The sequence below is a fragment of the Bos indicus x Bos taurus genome, chromosome 19 (genome assembly GCF_003369695.1).
Source record: "Bos indicus x Bos taurus breed Angus x Brahman F1 hybrid chromosome 19, Bos_hybrid_MaternalHap_v2.0, whole genome shotgun sequence".
NCBI classification, from domain to species: domain Eukaryota; kingdom Metazoa; phylum Chordata; class Mammalia; order Artiodactyla; family Bovidae; genus Bos; species Bos indicus x Bos taurus.
This window is the reverse complement of record NC_040094.1, coordinates 45,623,738-45,649,120: the sequence shown is the minus strand read 5'-3', so window position 1 is coordinate 45,649,120 and position 25,383 is coordinate 45,623,738. Positions and strand designations below refer to the sequence as shown.

The 25,383-nt window shown below is 47.3% G+C and overlaps 1 protein-coding gene across 2 annotated transcripts in view; it reads left to right on the top strand.

Moving 5' to 3' along the window:
• The window catches only part of EFTUD2 (elongation factor Tu GTP binding domain containing 2), a 36,430-nt gene that overhangs the window by 10,400 nt on the left and 647 nt on the right, over positions 1-25,383 (top strand). For both annotated transcript variants that reach the window (XM_027517241.1, XM_027517242.1), the window contains exons 3-27: positions 639-804; positions 1,512-1,590; positions 2,977-3,052; positions 3,534-3,599; positions 4,394-4,429; positions 5,904-5,994; positions 7,032-7,114; positions 8,541-8,707; positions 10,437-10,561; positions 14,113-14,176; positions 14,559-14,649; positions 16,024-16,159; positions 17,314-17,441; positions 18,200-18,393; positions 19,597-19,708; positions 20,325-20,465; positions 20,949-21,050; positions 22,001-22,083; positions 22,719-22,805; positions 23,025-23,151; positions 23,357-23,444; positions 24,060-24,178; positions 24,274-24,368; positions 24,814-24,967; positions 25,125-25,232. In XM_027517241.1, the coding sequence (XP_027373042.1) occupies positions 639-804; positions 1,512-1,590; positions 2,977-3,052; positions 3,534-3,599; positions 4,394-4,429; positions 5,904-5,994; positions 7,032-7,114; positions 8,541-8,707; positions 10,437-10,561; positions 14,113-14,176; positions 14,559-14,649; positions 16,024-16,159; positions 17,314-17,441; positions 18,200-18,393; positions 19,597-19,708; positions 20,325-20,465; positions 20,949-21,050; positions 22,001-22,083; positions 22,719-22,805; positions 23,025-23,151; positions 23,357-23,444; positions 24,060-24,178; positions 24,274-24,368; positions 24,814-24,967; positions 25,125-25,232 (2,718 nt within the window). The remainder of the gene's footprint in view (positions 1-638; positions 805-1,511; positions 1,591-2,976; positions 3,053-3,533; positions 3,600-4,393; positions 4,430-5,903; positions 5,995-7,031; positions 7,115-8,540; positions 8,708-10,436; positions 10,562-14,112; positions 14,177-14,558; positions 14,650-16,023; positions 16,160-17,313; positions 17,442-18,199; positions 18,394-19,596; positions 19,709-20,324; positions 20,466-20,948; positions 21,051-22,000; positions 22,084-22,718; positions 22,806-23,024; positions 23,152-23,356; positions 23,445-24,059; positions 24,179-24,273; positions 24,369-24,813; positions 24,968-25,124; positions 25,233-25,383) is intronic.

Genomic DNA, 25,383 nt, shown 5'->3' with positions numbered 1-25,383 from the left:
CTGAGAAAGTTTCTATAAAATGCCTTACTCAAAACTGGAGGCCATCAAAAACAAGGAAAGTCAGAGAAGCCTAAGAAGACATGATCGCTCAAGGTAGTGTCCTCAGTGGGATCCAGATTGTTTTTCTTTGTGTGACTTCCTAGGCACTGAGCCACCTTTTTGTGTCCCTTTGGTGCCTGTAGAATTTATTCCCCTGGGGTTTTGTTTTCATTACTTGGTGGCACAATGGTGTCAGACCTCTGAGGTCCCAATGGAGGAAAGTTTCTCACTCAGATCAAGGCATCTAATAACTCTCTGCACAGACTATCTGCCACTAATTTCCTGTCTTCAGGAGGGTTAAGAATGCTCTACTTTCAAGTCCTGCGGCTGCATCTGCCCAGAGTCCACAGCTGGCCCCTCCGCACATGTTCCAAGAAAGGGTTCATTTGAATCGGGAGAGTGGTCTGTGCCCGTGGCTTACAGTCTTCTCATTGTGGAGGATCACTCAAGGGTAGATCCTGCCTTGCTGACTCCTTAGTGCGGAACTCAAGAAGCTGCCAGGCGTGTGACGTTATTGCTTTTAACTCAGGTATTGTAGTCCGTCCCTGAGCAGGAAGAGGGCATGCCTCTTCCAAACTCCTTCCTGCTTTTGCGTTCAGGTCGATGAGGACGAGGACGACGACGATGTGGGCGATCACGACGAAGACCACCCTGGGATGGAGGTGGTGCTGCACGAGGACAAGAAGTACTACCCCACCGCCGAGGAGGTGTACGGCCCCGAGGTGGAGACCATAGTTCAGGAGGAGGACACCCAGCCTCTCACAGGTCAGTCAGAGGCAAAATCAGAATGGAAACCTCGTGTGATAGCCAGAAGCAGTCTGAAAAAGTTCAGTGAATGACATGACTCATTTTTCTTCGAGGTGCTATCTCTGGGTTGAGATTCAGTTAACCCTGCTTTGATATTCAATAAAACAGCTCGTTACTAAATAAATATGAGTTGCTTCTTTACCTAATATCTGTTTAGGTTCCCGAAGACTGTCTTTGAGTTCCCCCTCCAGTCTGTTCTGTTTTTCGTTTCCCATCCAAATAATGCCAGTTCCTTTAACCAATCCATCTCTTAATAAAGAGATATTCCACTTAATATCTTATTAGATATCTAATATCTTATTTCTTAATAAAGAAATATTCCACTTCCTTAATAATTGCCACTGATCTTCTGGGAAGTAGTTGCATTTTATAAATTAAGGGGAAGTTCTGAGCTGCATTCACCTCATCCTGTCCTGTATCCAGCCCCTCTCCCCTCCTCCCACGAAATGAAGTCCAAACACCTCAGTCCACAGGTCCGGATCCTTCACTGTCTCGTGCCAAACAGCATTCCCAGAACTTCTGCAACCTGAGTGGTCCTCGAGAATAATATAAATTGGTGTCCTATATCATCCATTCCAAAAGCTGAGTCTCATGGAATAGGGCCTTTGATTTTTATGCTTTATGCCTACCTGTACATCACTCCTTTTTTTTTCCCTTCCTCCTAGAACCCATTATTAAGCCAGTGAAAACCAAGAAATTCACTCTGATGGAGCAGACGTTACCTGTCACGGTGTACGAAATGGAGTAAGTTACAAGGTCTTGCGGCCTCTGCGCGTATATTGTGGGTTCATTTTCTCACGGAGGTTGGAGGTAGTTTGTGGTTGAAGTAGCCAGTGGGTTGGGGGCAAGAGGTGGTGAGAGCAGTGGCATCCATTTGTGCCTGAGTCACTTTACTGGCTTCTCTCTGTGACCAGGTTCAGCTCTGTGGCTGGCTACCTGCTGCCAGATCTAGTCTGACAGCTTCCAGCTTTATTTGGTAGGTAAGAGGGCATATCCATGAACTGTTTCTTATTTATTAATTAGTTTATTGTTTAAAAATTGAGGTACAGTGTGGTGGTAGCTTCCAGTGTACAGCTCAGTGATTCAGATTCTTTTCCCTTGTATGTTATTACAGAATACTGAGTGTAGTTCCCTGTGCTGTGCAGTAGGTCCTTGTATGTACTAGTGTTTATACGTTAATCCCAGGCTCCTCTAATTTATCACCTTCTTCCTGTTTGGTAACCGTAAGTTTGTTTTCTATGTCTGTGAGCATATTTCTGTTTTGTAGATAAGTTCGTTTTTGTTTTTTTTTTTAATTCTACATACAAGTGATGTCATATGATACTTGTCTTTCTCTGTCTGGCTCACTTCACTTAGTGTGATAATCTCTAGGTCCATCCATGATGCTGCACCAGTGAATTATTGTAAAAGCAAAAATCGCTTCCTACAATTTGCCAAAATTTTCCGTCATCTTATATGGTTGCTGAGATAGGCTCCATCTTAACTTTCTTTGTGGCTCTCCTATAGATCTCAGCTGTTTTCTCTTCTTCCAAACCTTTAGTTTGGTATTGGAAGCCTACCTCTGAGACAGACTGGGTATTGTACTTATCATTGGTAGGGCCGCCAGAGTCTGTTTTGACTTGGTAAGGTTGCTAGGTGTTTTGGGAACATAGCAACTCTTGATTTTGAAAAGGAGGCACAAGTAGGTATATGTGTGTGGAATAATTTAGACTATTCATACTGCAGACTGTTGGAAAAGATTTTCATGGATGAAATGCACTTATAAGGCCCTCGTATTGGGACACTTGTGAACCATTATTAGATAATGAAACTTTTTTTTCCTTTAAAAAAAAAAAAACAAAAACGTTGACATCTTGTCCAAAGGAGTGAGGTCCCTTCTGAAACAGTCAGCTCACCTGCCATTGTTCATACTTTCTTTTTTTTTCCCATTTATTTTATTTCTGGCTGTGCTGGGCCTTTGTTGCTGCGTGTGAGCTACCTGCTCCCAGGTCTAGACTGACAGCTTTCAGTTTTATTCTCCAGTTGGTCTGAAAGTTGTCCCTGGCCAAAAATACCTAACACACCTCTGTGCCACTCGCCCGTTTGAAAACTGGCCAAAGCCCCCTTTTCTCTTTTCCTTTGTCCTTTTAGTTTCTTGGCAGATCTGATGGATAACTCGGAGCTCATCAGAAATGTGACTCTCTGTGGCCATCTGCACCACGGCAAGGTAAGCGGGCTTTTGGCTACTTGGAGCAGGGTTGCTCTTCATTTCTGCTCATTTTTTTCAGCCCTCAGAGTCACATGTTGGGGTCTGAGGCCTGAAGGCTGGACCTCCTGACTCTGGGGGCCTCCGTGCCTATTGTGAAACTGAGCTGTGAAATTCCAGCTTTTTCTGAGCAGCAGATGGAAAGCTAAGCTACTGGCATGCCTGAGCCTTGTGTCTACATCTGGACAGAAGAGGGGAAATTGAGCCTTACTTTGATTTTGATTTTATAAGTTTTTATTTCCTGGGGGATGCTTGTCTAAGAAAGATTTCATCTTTCATTTGAAAATAATCCTGTGGCTTCATTGTTGATCCTTTGCTGTGCCATAATCCTCTCTGCTCTCCTTTTCCTCTCTTTATTCCTAAATTATATGGTGTACTGGGGGAAGGGTAGAATCGATTTTCCTTGGTGGGTGGCAGAACATAACTTTCTCTTCTCTTTCAGACATGTTTTGTAGATTGTTTAATAGAGCAGACTCACCCGGAAATCAGAAAGCGCTATGACCAAGATGTAAGTAGAAATCCTGTTCAGCGTTTAGGATGAACCATTCAGAATATACAGGGGTGGGTGTCTCTCTCCTTCCCCTTCCCCTTCCTTCTACCTTGCCACTCTCATTATAAATAATGATGCCTTAGGTTGTGTGCCTTTTAATGTGCTGTTTTATAATTGTAATTTCTATGAATAGCCCTTAAGAAAATGATTTCAGCTTTCTTGGGAACATAGAGAATGTTAACCTGCAGTATTTTGGGGTGATCTGTTCTTCACTTGGGATCGCTCCTCTGTTCTGATATATCCTGACTTTTATAGCCTATTCTTTCCTGTCATAGTATTAATAGCCTACTCTATAAATATAATACAATTGGACCTTGTTGCTTTCATCATAAATTTAAGTGACTCTGAATGAGGCCAAGTGTGGCTGCAAGTCTCAGTGCAATAAATGTTCAGTCTCCGCCAGATCGACTGTTTTGACATGCGGGGGCTCCACGAAGGCCAGCTATGTCTCCGTGTACCACTGCGAAGAATTCAGTGCATTTGTTATAATTTAGCTCTCCGGCCATACCTGGTCTTTAGTGACTTCCCCCACTCCCCAAGAAAACACATCAGGAAGGAGCATTTTCTATCTGGCAGGGCGCCAGTCTCATTGTCTGAAATGTCTGTAGGGACACCCTGTTATCTTCCATCTCTTCTCCTGAGGCAGAGACCCTGGAGCGGGGAGGTGGTGAGGGAAAGTGATTGATGGTTTGTGTGGGAGCGGAGTCTGAATTCAGGTGGTAACCACAGTTCTTCATTATTTTTATTTTTAGCTGTGCTACACTGACATCCTCTTCACAGAACAAGAGGTAAGTGTGCCTTTGGAAATCTGATTGTTGTTCACAGCAGTAGTAGTTTTGTAGGGAATGTGGAGGAGCCTTTATGATAACGGTTTGGCCCATACCACTGCCCCTCTCTCACTCCCACCCCTCACCTCTATCTCCCTGCTTCTCCTCGTCATCCCAAGATCTGTAACTTGAAAGAGAGCTAGGTAGGCAGACTGTCCGGTACAGGGGGGACCTTCGTATCCTTGGCTGGATATAATTAATAGGGCAAGTGCCAGGAGGTGTTGAGAACATTTATGCTCTAAGTTTTGCAGAAGCTAAACAGGATGTTTCAAATGACATCATCCTTAAAAATCTGCTGTAAGATGACTCCGTCCATATGTTGATCTCTGGGAGTAGCTTCTCTTGGTGAATGAGTTCGTCTGTCTTTGTGCTTTTCTTTCTGATTAAAGGAGTGAGTATACATCTTGGTCTTTGCCATTCCACCTGGTTGGGCTTTTTTTACATCTGGATCTTTGTCCCTCCCCTCCAACCCCTTCTGTTTCCCTGTCTCCTTAATTTCTATCTGGTAAATGACCACACAGAAAGCACAAGAGTGTAAGTATGATTAGCCAAAGGAACTGTAAGCAGTCCTGGCGTATGTTAAACACTCGACAGGTATTAGCTGTTGTTTTTATATATATGAATATATTTATATATTTGTGTGACTGAAGCTGTTTTAATACTTCGTTACAGCTTTTATTTTATATATATTATATATACATACACGGTTTGGTTTAGTCACTCAGTTGTGTGCAACTCTTTGCGACCCTATGGACTGTAGCCCGCCAGGCCCTTCTGTCCATGGGATTTTCCAGGCAAGAATACTGGAGTGGGTTCCCGTTTCCTTTTCTCATATATGTATATATTTAAAAACCTAAAATACCCCAGATTGTTTCTTTTCACTTATATGGTGCTTAATTATTTTTGTTTACACTGTATGAGGAGGGTAAGATATTAGGACTCTAGATTCTCTACTAAAGTTTAGTACTGCTTTGCTGGACTTCCCTGGTGGCTCAGACAATAAAGAATCTGCCTACAGTGCAGATCCTGGGTCAGGAAGATCCCCTGGAGAAGGGAAGGGTTGCTCACTCCAGTATTCTTGCCTGGAGAATCCCATGGACAGAGGAGCCTGGCGGGCTATAGTCTATGGGTGGCAGAGTCAGACACAACTGAGCAACTAACACTTATTTACTGCTTTGCTAGCTTGTTCATTTATTTTTAGCTTTTTGTATTTGAACCAACTCCTCCCCGCCCACCACCCCTCAACGCTGTTTAACATGCAGATAGTTCATCTTCAAGGTCATTCTGTGAGAGGCCTAGTTAAAAATCACACCCATTACAAGGAGATACATCAGGATAATTTACTAGCAACTGGAAAGACCCAGGAGCACCATGAACCCCTTTGGCATAGGAAGAGGCCTTGATCACTCTTGCCCTCTTTCTCTATGCTTTTCAGAGGGGTGTTGGCATCAAAAGTACTCCTGTGACAGTGGTCTTGCCAGATACCAAGGGGAAATCCTACCTCTTCAACATCATGGACACTCCAGGTAGGACATCCCTTGACCTTTCACCTTCAGAACCTTACCCAGCTTGTTTCTCGTGGTCCCACACTTTCCAGAACAGAACATTGCATCTTTGTTTTTACATTTCCTCGCCTTCGTTGAGATAATTTTCTTTTTTTAACTGTCTTTTTTGCATCTAATGAGTTAATTAACAAGCACTCTGCTCCAGACCTTCTGTTTTGTTCCTCTCTCGACTCTGCTTTACAAGATTTAAATTTGGGGGAATCTTATAGTCATGTATTCATTGGGGCAGCAAAGCTGAGTCACACATGGTCCTGGGCTCAGGCAGTCTCGGTCTTTCCATCTTTTGAAAGAGACTGGGGGAGCACACACCAATGGCTGGGGGACTTGCAGGTTACCACACATTGCCCTGTGGCTGACTTTCTCTTTGGAAAGGCCCAGCTCAGGGTTCTCCTGTTTGTTTGTTTTAATTTTTGTCCACAGCCTGTGGGACCTTAGTTCCCCTTCTGGGGATTGAACCCACACTCCCTGCATTGGAAGGTAGAGTCTTAACCACTGGACCACCAGGGAAGTCCAAGGCTTTTCCTTTTTTAAATAGGAAAACTTGGGTTTTGACAGATTGGCCTTCTTTGCCCCATCAGATGCCTGTTGCCCTCATACCTCTCAGCCCCCGACTCCCAGCCTGCACCCATCAGCCACCTTACCAGCAGCCTGTGCAGGCCCTCCTTTGCCCTTTTTCCTACCTCCAAATTGTCTTCGGTCTCACAGAACTCTACTCACTGCTGAGACTGGTTTAGTCTGTGAGTATGAATGCCTTATGCCCTCCTTGGTGAAACACTTCCTTTGTGTTTGAGGGTCTCCTGAATAAAAGCTTAATCGAAGCTTTTAGTGACTTTGATGCAGAATTTTATACCCTGCAGGGAGCTGTGGGGAGAAGGGAAAGAGAATATTTGTGGGTTTGTGTGCTTCGCAGCCCCACCCTGCCCCCAACCATGTACAAGTTAATTGTGCCTCATCCTGCCACCATACAAATTGTGACTTACTTGGTATTTGCTTTCCAGGACACGTGAATTTTTCTGATGAGGTCACAGCGGGCTTGCGCATCTCAGATGGAGTGGTCCTTTTCATCGATGCCGCTGAGGGCGTGAGTCTGCCTCTGTTTTTTTAGACCCCTCCTCCCTGTTATATTTGCCCCACATGATGCCCAGAGCTCTGAGGTAGCTGGGAGCTAGAGAACGTGAGAGTCTGTGGGATTAAGGTTCACATTTGCTGTAAAAATGAGGGCAGCAAATGAAAGTCAAAATTAGTTCTCATGAGTCTCTCACCCCCTACCCAGGAGGCTCAAAATGATCACCAAAATGCAAAGGTAAATAAAAGGGAAGGAGGAGAGTTTGAAATGTTAAGAGTTTGTCTAAGCTAAAGAGTTTGAAGTTAAAAGATCCAGGGTGTCTTTTATATTTCTAAATAGAAAGATTCCGTCATTTGACTTAACCTCATTCACATTGTCATCAGTGAGATAACCAGCAGAGGGAGCCAGAGTTGCCCTTTTTTAAAATTGACTTCATTTTGGAATAATTTCAAACTTGCTGAAAAGTTGCAGTAACACAGAGCAACTCCCCCTCATTTGTAATTCTCTCTGTACATGTACGCATGCACTCACATGTGTATGTGTGTTCCCCTTGTACCATATGAAAAGGAAATATTTCAGAATATATTTCCTAAGAAGAAGGGCATCACTTATGTAACCATGATAGGCTTACCAAAATCAGGGAACTTAACATTGATACAATTGTACAGAAATTTTCCTGTAGACCTTAGTCAGTCCCAATAAATGTCCTTTATAGAATTTTTTTTCCTAATCCGGGATGATGCATAACATTTAATTTTCATGTGTCTTTCATAGGAATGGTTCTCTTATCTTTCTTGGTCTTTTATGACATTGGCATTTTTGGAGAATATAGGCCATTGATTTTGTCAGTTGTCTTTCAGAGTATGTTCATGGCTACTGGGGTACATTACTTCTAAAATTTCTCACTGAACACAGATAATATACACCCATACATAACTGTTTCTATACATACATATTAAAAAACATTAAGGTAGTAAAAAAGGAAAAAATCAGTTTATCTTAATACCCACAATTCTTTTTTGTTTGTTTGTTTCGTTTGAACCTCGAGGCTTGTGGAATCTTAGTTCTTAATTCCCTGACCAGTGATTGAACCTGGGCCCACTAAGCGAAAGCACCAAGTCCCAACCACTGAACCGTCAGGGAATTTCCCTAATATCCACAATTCTATTTCCTCACCACAGCTTCCCAAGCCTTTCTTGGTTCCTTCTCTGGCACTGAGAAACTTGGCTCCCCAAATCATCAGTGTATTTAGTCATTTCTCAACCCTACAAGGTCACCTCTTAAAATTTCTGACTCTGCTGTTGAATAAGATACCCTCTGCTTCCCCCTCGTAATCTGTTTCCTCTCTTCCCCATTCTTCATATTTTAAGATAGAACTTTCTTTGACTCTGTGCTGGCCTGTTCTGCCCTCTTGCACTCATCCCCACCTTCTGTGCCTCAGGTGATGCTGAACACAGAGCGGCTGATCAAGCACGCAGTGCAGGAGAGGCTGGCAGTCACCGTGTGCATCAACAAGATTGACCGGCTGATCCTGGAGCTGAAGCTGCCACCCACGGATGCTTACTATAAGCTGCGTCACATTGTCGATGAAGTCAACGGCTTAATAAGGTAGAGGAGCCCCCGAAGTAAACCTCCTGTCCCTGGCACTCTGGTTTTTATAAATCTTAACCTTGAACACCTCTGGGGGCAACTCTGAGCTCTTGGCATGCGTTGACGAGCTTGTTGGACACAGCTGGAGGAACATTCTGTGACTCTGCAGGGTCTGACTCCCTAGCCTTGGCCTCATTAACTCTGCTCCTTAACCAGATAGGCAACTGGCCGCACATCCTCAGTTTATTACTGCGGTCAGTTCCCTGAGCTCTAGACTCAGTCTCATCTTCACCAGCCAACCATGTAAAGTTGGGCAGATTCCTTAACCTCTTAGAGCCTCAGTTTCTGCTTCTATAAAAAGAGAATAGTAGTATTTGCCTAATGAGATGTTACAGGAAATTAAGTAGATAGCTGACATAACATACTTAGCACAATGCTCAGTGATAATAGCTTATGGGTGAATAATGTCAGCTGCTATTATCTTATTAGCACAGACTCAGTAAGAGAAGGAGCTGTTGTCTTTTGTTTCTTCCTGAAGCTGCTTTTCAGCAAGATGGATTTGGGGTTTAGGTTAATAAGTATGAATGATGGTTGGGAGACCTTGGAATCATGGTGGCTTTGAAGAATAGGTTAAATATTTCTTAAGGACAGTTTAACCTGTAGCGGAAAGATGTACAGATAACTTCTTGAGGCCCCCTGCAGGGCTTGGGAGGAGCCTGTCCAGCTGAGAAAACTCCACTCCACCCGAGGATCCAGGACAGACCCCTCGTGGCCCGGGACAAGTTCACCTTTAGGAACAGCCCCAGTTTGCAGTGCTGGTTCTCAACAGGGGTATCTTCTCCCTGACACTGGAGAGGCTGAGAGTGACTGGAGCCCAGTGTTATAGCCAGAATCCAAAAGATGAAATGATCCACTTCTCTGAAGACAGGGCAGGGGTTGTGTAGGGCTAAATCATGATCTACTAGAACAGGAAGTTAGGAAGTCAAGAAGTCACATCTCAAGCGCCAAGCAAGAAATATCACCATAAATATATTGTTTAGAAATATGGAGGTAAATGCTCTAGAAGCAGCTTTTAAAGAAGTTGAAAACACTCACCTCTCGGGAGCATAACTTGGGAGTGTGGTAGGGGAGTGCTCTGTAGAAGCCAGTACTTGTATTTCTAGATTAAGAAATTGCATAAAGCAGTGTGTCAGGAAGGCTTGGGTTGATTCCTGCTGGTTTTCTTATAAATGCTGGTGAACTTGGGGGTACTGTGGCTTCTGCATGACTTTTAAGACTAAATGTTTTAACTTGAGTTTGTAAAGCAAAGCCAGACAAGACCATATGAGAATGGGGAGCAAAGTTGCTTTTTTTTTCATTCATTCATTCATTTACTTATACTGGTATTTCTGTTTGTGAAATTGAGATTTCTCAAATGTACTCCTGTTTTATCAAAGTAGTTTCATTTCCTGTGTTCTGAGGTGTTTGTCCTCCCAAGTTTCCCTTTGTCTGGCGCAGTTAACTTCTCCAGGATCATGCAGTATGTTTCCAGCTCTGGAAAATCATCTTGTTACTGGGAGTTAGGGAACAGCTCCATCATGTCACTTTCTTGGAGCCAGCTGTTGGCGAAGCTGTGTGTGTTATGCAAACCCTTTCTGAGGGCGGCTGCTGGAGAGAGGCTGTGATACCAAGTCCTGCCCTTCATCCTTCGCCTCAGGCCCACACTGCAGCCCAGCCAGCCCCACACTCAGGGTCATCTCTCTTTCAGCATGTACTCCACGGATGAGAACCTGATCCTTTCCCCGCTCCTGGGCAATGTCTGCTTCTCCAGCTCCCAGTACAGCATCTGCTTCACGCTGGGCTCCTTTGCCAAGATCTATGCTGACACCTTCGGTAAGCTCTGGCTGGCAGTCTGTCTCACCAGCTTCCCCAGAGTCCTGTGTGCGTTTCCTGCTGAACAGTTCAGAAATGGGCTGCACGCCAGAGTCCCTGCCAGAGAGAGCACTGTGTCAACTGTTACCAAGTCACATTTGGGGCTCTTTTTGGCCCTGAGACTCTCTTCTCAGGCTCAGTGGTCTCCAAACAGTAGAAGGATAAAGGTGCCTGGGAAGAAATGGGTGAAGAGGGGGCTCATACCAGGAACAAGAATCTCCTCAAGTGACACAGGTTTTGTCAAAAAGGAATTATCCATGCTCCCAAAGCCATGCAGGCCTTTTCCTCAAAGATGGAATCTCTCTCACCAATGGTGCTTCAAGCTGTCTTTCCAACCGTATCCAGGCACATAAGGGGCTTCCTTGGTGACTGAGTCAGTAAAGAATATGCCGGCAATGCAGGAGACCCTAGTTCAGTCCCTAGGTCGGGAAGATTCCCCTGGAGATGGAAATGGCAACCCACTCCAGTATTCTTGCCTGGGAAATCCCATGGACAAAGAAGCCAAGTGGACTACAGTCCTTAGGGTTGCAGGAGTCAGACATGACTTAGCGACTGAGCCACCAGCACCACCAGGCACATAGATGTTTCATAGGCCTACTTGAGAACTTGGGTTGGATTCACAGCCCACTGGGACACACGGCAGAATGATTTTATATGTAGGTCCTTGGAGCCGTAGCACGCTGGGCCTTTGGAGCTGAATTCCAAAGATGGAAGAGCCCTGGGGCCAACATCCCAACTCTCAAGACAGTCCCACATGCTGCACCTCTGTGCCTCCTGGGGCGCCAATGTTTGTGTTCGCTCCAGTCAGTGGTCCTGCCTCACTTTCAGTGTGGAAATGTTTGCTCTGGCGAAAGTAACAGGCCAGTTGAAACTTGGTCTTTTTTTTAATGTGTATATATTTACTGCATCCTTATTTGGAAAAGTGAAAAATACAGTAAAATCTAGTCAAGGAAACAAAATTAACCCATAACCTCATTACCATAATTACTGCAAGCATTCAGATACAGTTCCTTCTTTCTCTGTTCAGTGTTTTACATCAGTGAGATCTTATTTCATATATAATATAATTACATAAGATAAATATTTACTTAGTATTAGATCATAAGAATTTGTCTGTTAAATCTTATCTATAAATACTATTTTGGGACTTCCTTGGCAGTCCAGTGGTTAATACTCCATGCTCCCAGTGCAGGGGATGTGGGTTTGATCTCTGGTTGGGGAACCAAGATCCCACATGCTGCACGGCACATCCAGAAAAAAAAAAAAAAAGATTTTCTATAACTGCTCATTGGTCCACTGTATGAATGTATACTTTCTCATCATTAGACATATATTTTGGTTGTTTCCAGATGGTTCTTCCTAAAAAATGGTTAGATGGACAATAAATGAAGATCATCTGAACAGGGTTCCAGTTTATGTTTCTGAATGTTCTTTGAATCAGCATATGAAGCAAAATCCAAGACTGTTTATGTAATTATATTACATTGATGGTTCAGTTTCTGACTGAAAATGGCCCTGAGCCTCAGGCGAGATTTATTACTCATCCTTTGAACCCAGTGTTTATGCAGACACCAGCTCTGGGCCCCAAGATCATTCTGAGACACCATGTATGGACTTGTAGAATGTCAGCCCTGGAAGGAGTCAGATCATCGAGCACTTCCCCATCATTTTCCATGTGGGAAAGCTATGCCCAGGGACACAGAACTTATTGGTGGGCTTGGAGCTAGAATGCACCTTGTGCTTTTTCTATGACACCATCCTGCCAGAATTGAAACCATGTCCTCCTACCAGGATTACAAGGCATGGTGAATGATCTCTGACCTCAGGGAACTTCCTCCAGTGGGTAGACAGAACTCCACAGTGATGAACAACAGGAAGGTGGTGTGGGCAGAATGCTGGTGGCCGCCGTAGCCGGGTGGGGTTGAGGGAATTCAGCTCCAAAGGCCCAGGGGTCTGAGGAGGCTAAAGGAGAGGGGGCTTGGATGGTAGAGAGTAAGGAGCCAGGGGTTCCGGACTCCCTGGGCTGGAAGAGGAGGCAAGGATGCAGGAGCAGCTGTTCAGGAACAGTGGATTCTTCATCAAGGAGAGGCATTCAAGCAGGCCTGGCAGCTTGGGTTTGGAGCACATGGAGAGAGCTTGGAATGCGGGGTTAAGGAGTTTAGACTTTATCCTGTAGGGAATTCGGAGCTAATAAAGATTGGGGTGGAGTGGTGTGTGGAGGGCTGGCCTATCTTTGGCCAGAGAAGAAAGGGACATCTCTTTACACATTTTCACCACTATCAGATAGAGGATTGGCAATATTGGCTTGATGTTGACCATGAGATTGAGGGTGGGGGTAGGGGTCGATCAGAGAGATGTTTGCACTTTCTTTGTATCAGTGTTTATTTAACTTCTGGCACACACTGGGCCTGGTTCTTTGCCTACACAGCTCAGTCCAGGGATGATAGTATAGTGTGTGTTAAGTGCAGGAGTGGGAGGCATGTAAAAGACACAGTGGTTCACGGGAGAGGAAGAGTTTCAGTAACTAATAACGTGGGAAAGAAAGGAAAATATGGTCAACGAGCTCTGGACTTAGAAGATCTTGAATTTTAAAAGCCACAATGTCATTTCTTATTCTTGCTTCTCTTCCTGGGGTTCCCTGCTGGTTCAGACAGTAAAGAATCTGCCTGCAATGCCGGGGACCTGGGTTCCATCCCTGGGTTGGGAAGATCCCCTGGAGGAGGGCATGGCAACCCACTCTGGTATTCTTGCCTGGAGAATTCCCATGAGGAGCCTGGCAGGGCTGTAGTCCATGGGGTTGCAGAGTCGGTCACGACTGAGTGACTAAACACACATAAAGATTAGGTTAGGTAGGAATATAGAGGGATAAACCATATATTTCCTGTTAATTTTTTAAGGTCTTGTGGGATAAACAAGTCCAATAAAATTTTCTTTAAAAGAAACATAAAAGCCACAGTGGCTTGGTTCAGTCTGGTGAGGATTAGCAGTTGCAGTCAAACTAAAAAAATGACACAAGGGCGGGCCTTGGCATCTTCTCTCCAGAGTGCCGGGTTCCAGAGTGTGGAGGGCTAGTTGGAGCTTTGGCGTGGTGCAGCTGCTGGAAGGTTGCCCACGCCGGCAGCAGAGCTTCCACGGATCAGGAAGGAATTGTAAGCATCACTGCAGAAGGGACAAGTTTAGGTGCAGACAGAGGATAGAATTTAGGCAGTTGAGCCTGTTCCATTAAAGGAAAGAATATAAACTGTACCTTTGTCCATAGTTCAGTCATAAGCTGCCTGGAGATGGAGCTACCTGGGTGCTCATTTTGGCTCCAGCATCACCTTGTCAGCTTCGGGTCAGTCCTGTTCCTTGTGCTTCAGTATCTTTACCTGCCTGCCTGGATGGAAGTGAATGTCTGGACCTTGGAGAGGAAGGTGCTAGAATTCCTCAGCTGGAAACCACTGGTGGCACATGAAACAGAATTCAAACAGTACTTTGCTAGGTAGATTATCATCGTATGGCTTTTCTTACAGGTGACATTAATTACCAGGAGTTCGCTAAAAGACTCTGGGGTGACATCTACTTCAACCCTAAGACGTAAGTAGAGTGTGGGAAGTGGACTCTCTGGAGGCATGATCCATCCTCCCAGTAAGTGAAAACAGAGAATGAGTTCTGGCCGTGAAAACCCACTTCTTGATTAAACATGAGCTACCATCTTGTCGCCTCTAAGTGAGCCGGCTTCGTGTGCTTCAACAGGGTTTGAGGCATTTCCCTTGAGGTCCCCACAGCTCAGCCCAGATGTGCAAAAGGGTCGTGACCCATGCCCTCTCAGGTGTCCCTGTTTGGAGGTTTGATGACCACACACATTCTTTCCTTTTGGCTTGGCTTTGCTCAGATGCAGAACTTAGAAAGTACACCCTTGGGGTTGGTGACACTGCCTTCTCCCTCCCAGATCTCCCGTAACTCTTGATCTCTTTAGGCGGAAGTTCACCAAAAAGGCCCCAACCAGCAGCTCCCAGAGGAGTTTTGTGGAGTTTATCTTGGAGCCCCTCTATAAGATCCTCGCCCAGGTGAGTGTGTCGGGGCCCCTGGCTCAGGTCTGCCCTTCTAAGCACAAGGTGGGAAAGCTGGTGACCATGGACTTCTCCCTGGCCCTGAGCCTGCTTAGTTTTGTATTACTCATGTGAGGACAGTTAGTCAATCTTCTGGATCTTGAACACTCCAGTCTTTTTAAGTGCTGTTGAGATCAGAGTAAAGGAGGAAGATAGAAAAGGCACAGCCTAGAGAAATGTACAAAAATTTTGACTATTCCAAAGAATGTGACACTTGAAAAATAATAGTTTCAGTTACAGGGCTTTGCCTTACAGATATAATTGTTTCTCAGAGTCCTCCAGTTCTTATTTTTATACATACATAAAATATATTATGTGTATTAAGATGTATACATACGTTATATAGCATTATAACATTAGGAAAAGGGGAAAAAAGCTGGTGATAAGTGTTCATCAGGGAGAATCTGATGAAAGAATTTTGGTACATCCCATAAAATGAAGTATTTTATAGCCATTAGATGAATGATTATATGAGCTTGAATTTAATGACTGTTTTGGGCATGTATGTATGTGATGTTTGTCAGATTGAAAGGCAGGCATCAGATGGTGGCAAGGATGCAGCTAAACGCATGTGATGCTCCAAAGAAAAGAATATAATGTTGCATTTGTATGAATTTGTGCTCTCTGAGAGGCAGAACTAAAAGGGCAGTAATGTTGGAGAGGAATTTTTCATGCAGACCTTTTCTCCCAAGACAATTAACTTTATAACTGTGTTATGTGTCTATGCAGGTGTTTAATAAGCACTGTGCACAGTGAACACACACACACGTAAACAAAATGTGTGGGGCCATTCCAGCTGACAAAACAGTGCAAACATAGCAACGAGGCAAAACAACACGATTCAATTTATTAGTGCTGGAAAGTACTTCGTATCTTGTGTCAGACTAGAGTGGATTAATAAAAGAAATTTATAGCGCCTGTCTGCACAGAGACCTCGAGTCTGCTGGGGATGATTTAGCCTGGCCCCATCCTGACAGCCGATAGACTGCTAGGTGACCTTTTTTGGTTCCTTCCATTGCAGTGATCCTCTAAATCTAAGAAGTCTCTTAATAGGGAAGGAAGGGTATGGATTCCCTGAGTGGGATGAGATGCTGCTTCTCAGGCACCAGAGGGCAGCACTGACACTGGTCTGCCTGAGAGAGCCAGGTTTATTGGCTGGCGTGGGCATTTAACGGAGCTTGTACCAAAGATGTCCTTGAAACCAAATTGGTATCCTTGCCCAGAGCTCTCCGTGTAGAAGAGAACGCAGTGCAGTGACCCTTCCTATTGCCCTTTTGTCCTCCCTTGTCCTCTGGGTCACCCAAGCTGACATGGTGTCTGATGCCATCACAGGTCGTGGGTGATGTGGACACCAGCCTCCCGAGGACCCTGGATGAGCTTGGCATCCACCTGACCAAGGAGGAGCTGAAGCTGAACATCCGCCCCCTGCTCAGGCTGGTTTGCAAAAAATTCTTTGGCGAGTTCACAGGTAAGAAGCTCGTCGTCATCACCATCTCCTCCACGTGTATCTTGGGAACTCTTCTTTAACCCTCAGTCAGGATACCGGTCACCTGGGGGTTTTTTTCTGAGCTGCTTTACTTAGTGGATGGTACCAGGAATTCTATCTTGGGAAAACAAAAGCAATTAAATTTCCCTTCCAGGAGGAGCATGCAAGTAAAAGGGAATGGAGAAGCAGATTCTGAAGTTGTGGTATTTTTGCCAGAGGGCAGTTGGGAAGGTAGACTTGTAGGTGTCATGAAATGGTGGGGAAAGCCCCCAACTAGGACTTGGGAGACGAGTTACAGACTCAGACCTCTCTTTCCCCTGAGCTCCTCTTCCTGGTATTTTAGTTATCCAGGAGGCAGTTGCTGTAGTAGGACAAGGACTAGACTGGCTGGGAGATGACCTGAGTCTTGATCTTCCTCTGGCCCAGTCCCATGGGGTCATCCCAGGTCAGCCACTCAATCCTTCTGGGACTGATTTCTCATCCGTAAAATCATAGGCAAAAATGGTGATGGCGCAGGGCTCTCTCAGCAATCGCTTGGTTCTAAGTCTGTTGGGAATTAGGTTTCTGAATCCCCCGAAGTGCATAATTTTAATGGTTCATTTTGGCTGGCCATCCATCCAACAAAGGAGATCCCAACTAAAAGCGGACATGCTAGCACCCCAAGGTGCTAATGGAGGTTCTCTTGTGTGGCTTATTGGCTGTTAGAAAAAGAAAATAGCTATTTGAACAGAAACATGTGCAGTGTTTCCCGGAGGGAAGAGTCAGTTCGGAGATTGTCTTAAGTAGATCTATAAAGAAGAGATGAGGTACCAATTCGTGTAAGAGTTCAGTAAGTGCCTATTCACTGAAGGTCATGGACTGATACGGATATTTCCAAGTTTTTGTCAGTTCAGTTCCAAGGAGCCACTTAGACCTGCTTCTTGCTCTTCCTGGCATCCATGTGACTCCAGATCCTTTAGCAGCATGCGCCCAGGAAACAGGGTATCTTGTCTGCCCAGAATCATAGAACCATAGCTTTTAGAGCTGAAAATCAGTCTCTCACTGTTAGTTTTCTGACCATCGTGAGTGGATCAGAAGTCCCCACTCCCTTTCCCTGTGAGAGTTCATACTAATGGCCATCTCTTCTCCCTCCGCAGGCTTTGTGGACATGTGTGTGCAGCATATCCCGTCTCCAAAGGTGGGCGCCAAGCCTAAAATCGAGCACACCTATACCGGTGGTGTGGACTCCGACCTTGGCGAGGCCATGAGTGACTGTGACCCCGACGTAAGGAACATGGCCCCCCGGTTCTCTGATTTCCATCCCTGCTTTGTGGGACTCTGTGTTTTCAGTTGAAGGAGTAATCCCTTCTCCATCCCTGCATGGCCCTGCCCCTGGGCATAGTCAGAATGACTGAATTCAGAGCCCAATGTTACCACTCCTGGTGATGTGATCTTGGGAACGTTGTTCAGGTTTTCTGAGTCTGAGAGTTTTGTGTATAAAGTGATAATAATTTGTGTGTGGAAGTTATGAGAAGTAAGTAAGATTTAAGAAAGGGTTGTGGTTGTGTTTAGCATGGTACATGACAGATAGGAAAGATTCAACAAATGGTAACTAATCTCACTGGTCCTGGCTTTTAAAACAATCTTTCCCAGTCATTCCTCAGGCATTCTCTAGTTTCTTGGCATAAACATTACAGCCAGTTGAGAATTACGAGTTTCTTCTTTGAAGAAATTTGGGACCAGTTAATGTTGTAGTCTTGCGAGTTGACAGTGTCTGTTTGCCATCCTAAACCTGCTTCTCTTCCCCAGTGCCCTCATCCCCTACAGGAAAAAGGAAGAGGGTTTTTTTTTCTATGCCTGTGACACGTCTTAACTCAGCGGGGGGTAGGCCTTGGTTGGAATTTTTTTCAGGAGATCACCACGTTGTCTTCTCAGTCTGGGCTGCTTCTTCATGGAGCTCAGGTCATTGCTGACAAGGGAAGGGGAGACGGTGGAACTTATCCAGAGTGTGTGTAGTTGAGGTGACACTGTCCCCACCTCCAGGGTCCCCTGATGTGCCACACGACCAAGATGTACAGCACAGATGATGGAGTTCAGTTTCATGCCTTTGGCCGAGTGCTAAGTGGCACCATCCATGCTGGGCAGCCTGTGAAGGTACTGGGGGAGAACTACACCCTGGAGGATGAGGAAGACTCCCAAATATGCACCGTGGGCCGCCTTTGGATCTCCGTGGCCAGGTACTACCATCCAGAGCCCCTAGATACATGCCTGGGCCTCTACACTGGGACTGCCTGGGCCTCTACACTGGGACTGCCTGGGCCTCTACACTGGGACTGCCCCGGCAAGCTGGAAGTGGTGGAGGGGTGGTCCTCCTTGGACACACACAAGCTGCTGGCTGCCTGTGATGGGGGTAAGGTGACCCTCCCTCAGCAGATGTGTTGACTTCTAGCTCTTACTGACTGAGGTTGCTGGGGTCACAGGGCAGCTACTGTTGGGATTGATGCCAAGACTGATGCCAGGATTGATGCCGGGAGACCTGCCTTTGCCTTTGGGATGCTTTGAATGAACTCCTGTAGCAGGATTTCTGTGTTTACTTATCTCAAGCCCTCCGTTCTTCTTCTGTGTTCCTTAAATCGTAACCTGCATGTCTCTTCCCCAAAAGATGTTATTTCCCAGCCTCCACTGGCTATTCTTTGACCAAGAGAGACAACTTTGCTGAATCCCTTGGAGCATCCCAATCTGCAGAATTAAACTTTGCTTGGACCAGGGGGCTGCTCGTCAGTTCATCAGCTTGGCATTTTAGCTAGAAAGCAGAACCTAGCCTGGCCTGTTCCTAGGGTGGCTGCTGCATCTTGCCAACAGCCCTTTCCCCCACCCCCTCCAGATGTACCCCATTCTCTAGAGGATTAAAGAGTTAGAAGAATTAGAAAATTAAAGAGTTAGGGGGTGACAGAGGATGAGATGGTTGGGTGGCATCACTGACTCAGTGGACATGAGTTTGAGCAAACTCCAGGAGATAGTGAAGGACTGCAGTGCTGCAGTTCATGGAGTCTCAAAGAGTCAGACACGACTTCACGACTGAACAGCAGGAGAGTTGCAGTATGTTCTGTGGTGCTTTTGACAACTAACATTCCACCCCTGAGGCACTGGTTTGCTTACTGCACACATCCAGCTTGAATTGGATTTGCCTGTGTTGTGCTCATGAAGTACATTGCGTTTTTTTTTTCATGGCACCTTCAGTTTGTAACCACACATATGTGTGGCCATATGATTGTTTAATTGCATCCCTCCCCTGGTAGAATGTATCTAGCTTTTTTTTTTTTTTTTTCCTGACCCTGCTCCTGGCTCAGTTTCTGGCACAGAGCTGGTGCTCAGTTAGGTTTTCTGGAATGAACACCCTGCTCCCAAGTTTCATTGCCACTTACTGGACACTGTTCCAGGTACCACATCGAAGTGAACCGTGTTCCTGCTGGCAACTGGGTCCTGATCGAAGGTGTCGATCAACCAATTGTGAAGACAGCAACCATAACCGAACCCCGAGGCAACGAGGAGGTAGAGTTTCTGAAAAGGCAACTGGGTTGGCTTAAGCTGGAGGATCACAGGGAGCCCAGCACACATGAGCAACAGGCAGCAGAACTCAGGGGAGTATGAACTGGAGTCACTGCTGCTTCCTGCTGCCGGGCCTCAGCTTGGGCTCCACCTTCTAGATCCAATCCCCCTGGATTCTCCTTGGACTCAGCTCCTAGGAATTAGGAGGGGCACTCTTTCTCTCTCTTTTTTTTTTTAATATTTATTTGTCTGCATCAGATCGTAGTTGCAGCATGCAGGATTCTTGTGTCATGCAGGATCTTTTGTTGTGGCGCATGGGCTTAGTTGCCCTGTGACATGTGGGGTCAATCTCCTGTCCCCTGCATTGCAAGGTGGATTCTTAACTGCTGGACCACCAGGGAAGTCCTGGAGGGGCTCTTTTTATTCTAAGTCTTCTTTTTGTTCTGCCAGCATACATGGGAAGACGTGGCCCTGCAGGTTGCCTCCAAGCAGTGCCCTGGCTCCCAGTGCGGGGGACAGTCCTCCCCCGAGCAGGCCCTCAGCTTCCCCCTGACCTCTGCACCGTCTGCAGCTGCTCAGGCTAGGTGTCCTCACGGCTCTGCTGTATTTTGGGTCTCAGGCTCAGATCTTCCGGCCCTTGAAGTTCAACACCACATCTGTTATCAAGATTGCCGTGGAGCCAGTCAATCCCTCTGAGCTGCCCAAGATGCTGGACGGCCTGCGCAAGGTCAACAAGAGCTACCCGTCCCTCACCACCAAGGTATGCCCAAGGCCACAGCCGCTGCCGCGCCCCATGAGCCCAGCTGGTGCCACCGCTGCTTTGCAATAATCAGGCAACTCTGATGCCTAGAAAGCACTCTTTGAATTGATTTTCCAGAAGATACACAGGGAAGACTGAGTCATCCTGAGCCTGCCAACATACCTTTCAGAGGAGTTGGCCAGGGCTAAAGGGTTAGCCTATATCCACGGACACAATATTTTCTTCCTAAATGGCTGTGATGAGAATTCAGTCCATGACGTCACACCCAGTATCGCTGTGCTCGGTGGCCCAGGTGTCTTGAGGACTGACTTGTAGGTCCCTGCTCCCCACTAATCCTTCCCAAAGGGAATGGAACCAGCACGGTAGTGGCTTTTCCGATAGTGGGCTCGGCACCTCCTCCCAGTTTCTAGCCTTGTTTCCCTCTCTGCTGTGGCTGGCACCGGAGAGTCCAGCCTGTGACCCCCAGGGCTATCGTGTTTTCAGGTGGAAGAGTCTGGCGAGCACGTGATCCTGGGCACTGGAGAGCTCTACCTGGACTGCGTGATGCACGATTTGCGGAAGATGTACTCGGAGATCGACATCAAGGTGAAGCAGCTGCTGCTGTCTTGAGAGCCTGCTTGGCCAGGAGCTTGGCTCACAGCTTCAGGCTGATTGTTCAAGCAACCAAACCCTTGATTCCCTAGGAAGGTCCAAGGGGAGAGGGGTGCAGTACAGGAGGTGGTCTGCTTGGAAAAAGCAAGAACTGTTGCTCCCAGCATGGGAAGGATTTGAGATCTGGTTTGCCCTCTTTGGGGGATGTTATTCTCAATGTCTGCATTCAAAACCAAGGCTCCCAAGCCTGAGCTATTCTTGGTCTTTCGTTAAGAAAATAGTTGCATGACTAACCCATCTGTGCTGATCAGGGCTCAGCATGTATGGTTTCAAGGAGGGAGCAGGGACTGGCTCTTCTGGATTCCCTGTGAAACCTTAATATAGCCTCTAAATTAAACTGCCTGTCGCACAGCTTTGGTCTCCCAGTGGACACATTGTCTCCAAGGCTGTGGGGGTTGGGGGTGAGTGCCCTCAAGTGCCCCGTCTTAGCCAAGACTGGCGCTCTGAAAGACACCGGGTGTCCCGATAGGGGGCCATGTGGGAGCTTCCAGGAGGAGCCATGCGGCCAGGGGTCGCTGAAGATGGAATGGGCGCTCACCAGTCTCTTGAGCCAGTGCTGACAGACCCACAGGTGTCAGTGAATGGTGGTGGGACAGCTATACGGGTGTTGAAAGATACTTTGAGGGACTCTTAACTAAGGCCCTTGTTTGATCCTCCACTTGCTCTTGGCTCAGGAACATAAATTGTGCACTACGCTCAGTTTTCCAGGCTTCTCCTCAAAGGTACAGACTTTTAGCCCGAGCCTGCTGCAGTGCTTGTCACTAATTCTGATCAGGACGGGTTCTCACAGAGATAGTATCAGGGGAACCTCGTGGTCCCCTGTGGCAGGAGGTTGTCCTTCCAAGAAAGTGACACCTCGCCTGACAGTGTATGCTGTGTCTCAGGTGGCTGACCCTGTTGTCACATTCTGTGAGACGGTGGTGGAAACGTCGTCCCTCAAGTGTTTCGCCGAAACTCCCAATAAGAAGTAAGTTGCAGGGGCCACTTCCCTGGTGGTCTCGTGGTTAGGACTCCATACTTCCATGGCAGGGTGTGCAGGTTCTATCCCTGGGCGGGGAACTAAGATCCTAGATGCCACGCAGCACAGCCAAAAATAAAAGTAGAAGAACGCCAGGGGTCCTAGTGATCCTGGGACTCCCCCCAAGCCCACAAGCACTGTGAAAATAGAGACCCTGAGTCTTGAGATGACGGTGCTTCTAGTACCTGAGTTTTATCCCAGCACTCACATCCCTTTTGCCTTTGTTCACAATGCTGTGGAATTCTTTGCCTTAGTTACTCCCAGGGTGAGTGTCTTAATGGCCACTTCTCCTCTCTGTGTAATGTGACTATCTTAAAATCTCCCCTAGCAGCAACTCTGCTGTTTGACTGGTTAATATACTAATACTGCTTAAAGCTTTAAAAAAGAACATTTCTCCCCAAGCCTTACTTTTTTTTAAAAAGTGATGGATTCAAATGAAAGAAGACAAGCCCTTTCTGCTCTGCTCTGCCCCCGTGGCTTTCCCTGATGTCACTGCCTTCGCTCCTCCTTCTGTCATCCTCTTCTTGGGAACCACCCTCCTGCTAGTCCTGCTGACCCTCATTACCTGTTTCCTTTCTGACCAGGAACAAAATCACCATGATCGCCGAGCCTCTGGAGAAGGGCCTTGCAGAGGACATAGAGAACGAGGTGGTCCAGATCACGTGGAACAGGTGAGAGCGTGGTTCCGATTCCTGGGCCAGACAGCACACCTGATGAGCTTCTGACGCGGCACACCCCCTCTCTGGGAAGTGCTTTTGCCTCCCCCTTTCGCAGTTGTCCCGGGCAGAGTGTGGGTAGCTGAGGGCACTGTTGCCCAGAAAGGCAGGATCTGTGGCCTGGGAACTGGCCATCCCAGACTGTCTGACATCATCATTCCCCTCCCTCTCCAGGAAGAAGCTGGGAGAGTTCTTTCAGACCAAGTATGACTGGGATCTGCTGGCTGCCCGTTCCATCTGGGCTTTCGGCCCGGATGCCACTGGCCCCAACATCCTGGTGGACGATACCCTGCCCTCGGAGGTACCGCAGGACTGGTGGGGACCATGTGGCCCTTGCTTATTAGCTCTTGAGTGGCAGAAACTCCAAAGCATTCTTCTCTTCGTGGAAGTACTGTGTGTCTTCCGGTGAAGAAGAGGATCCTTTTACTAGTGTGCCAACCTTCTCCCCACTATAAACTCTGGCTGTGGTGAGGGTCACTGCTAAGGGGCCCTTCCTTTCTGTACAGGTGGACAAGGCTCTTCTCGGCTCAGTGAAGGACAGCATCGTTCAAGGTTTCCAGTGGGGAACCAGGGAGGGGCCCCTCTGTGATGAGTGTAAGTTGACCAGCGCCTCTGCCTTCTCTGCCCGGTACTCTGGGGTCCTTGCATCTGGGTGTATAGTCCGGGTGGGCTCATCTTTGGGATGTGGCAGGAGACACAACTTGGGGCCCACATGGCTGTCCGGTGTCCTGGGCCAGCTTCCTCTCGTCTCCTTCCCCGTCCTGGTGGTACGGCTTGGTACATCCTAGAAATGGAAGTCACGTCTAGGTGGACATTTGCTCTTCATTCCTGGAATGTGTTTGAAGACGGATATCAGGAGGATGGGATTGAAGTGGTTTATGGAGCAGGACTGAACTCTGGGGACAAATGTGCAATTCCTAAAATTTACTCTACATCCAAAAATAATCAAATATCTGGAAAAGAAACACAAACTTCTCGAGACACTTTATGTGGTCTGAGTGTGTCCTGAGACCAACACTGCAAACATCCGCCTACCCTCTGACCTCCATATACGCTGTTAGAATACACACCTGCAGGCTGATTCTGTACCACATCCCTTGTGGCTACAAGACAGCTTTGGTGCCGCAAGAGGCTCCTTGCCGCTCGGCCCCTGCGCCCTTGACTAGCACCAGACCCACTCCCTGGGCCGCCCCCCCTTTTCCTTTTCAGTGATTCGGAATGTCAAGTTTAAGATCCTGGATGCAGTGGTTGCCCAGGAGCCCCTGCACCGGGGCGGGGGCCAGATCATCCCCACAGCCCGGAGAGTCGTCTACTCAGCCTTCCTCATGGTGAGCGAACGGGGCTGTTCTGATGGGGGCCCTCGAGACTGCTGTCCCCCAGCTCTGCCCAAGCTGAGGAGCCCTGTCTTCCCGCTCTGCTGCAGGCCACCCCTCGTCTGATGGAGCCCTACTACTTCGTCGAGGTCCAGGCCCCCGCGGATTGTGTCTCTGCTGTCTACACGGTCCTGGCCAGGCGCAGGTAAGCCACCAGGCACCTAAGGAAGGGGGCGGCGAGCCTGAGTTCCAGTGAGAAGGAATTCAGAGAGACTGGCCTCCCCACACCCACCGTTCCTGAGGCCTAGGTTTACAGAAGGAAGCAGGAAAGGAATGTGGCATCCCCAGCCTTGCTACACATCGTAGTTTGAGGTGTCTCCTCGGACGCCTCCTCAGAGCGCTCCTGGGGGAAGTCGGTCAGCGGTGGGAGGGTCTGCAGGGCCTTGCCCTGTCGGTCTTCCACTCTTGCCCACAGGCCGCTGCCCCTTTGACTTCCACGCGGAGCTGTGGGAAGAGCCCGAGTCGCTCCCGCCCTCTGTGGGGCACTTGCAGTTATTCTTTTCTCTGATGGTCAACAGTCGGGGGTACATTGCTTCTCTGCTTTTGGCCTCCATAGGGGTAGGAATTCAGCCTTTATTTTTCTGTCTCAGGGGACACGTGACTCAGGATGCACCCATCCCAGGCTCTCCTCTGTACACCATCAAAGCTTTCATTCCAGCCATCGACTCTTTCGGCTTTGAGACTGATCTGCGAACTCACACGCAGGGCCAGGCCTTTTCCTTGTCTGTCTTCCACCACTGGCAGGTAAGAAGATGGTGCAGGCTGGCCACTGCAGTCTCCCACCTCTGCAAGGCCTTCCCCTCTAACCTGCCCACCTCCAGGCCTCCAGAGGGATTGCCAGCATCCTAGAGAAGCATCTTGCTTCTCAGCCTGGCAGCTCTGAAACCACTTTGCCTTTCAGATTGTACCCGGTGACCCTCTGGACAAGAGCATTGTCATCCGCCCCTTGGAGCCACAGCCAGCTCCCCACCTGGCCCGAGAATTCATGATCAAAACCCGTCGTAGAAAGGTATGTGTCCTCAGGCCCATGGCTGTCCCTCCACGCCCAGGTGGTCTTGCCAGGAGCTAGATCACTGTTCGTTTCTTGCTTTTGGACCCTCCTCCCAAAGACAGCATTTTACTGCACAGCGTGGGGAGATGTGGTCTTCCCAGGCTTCAGG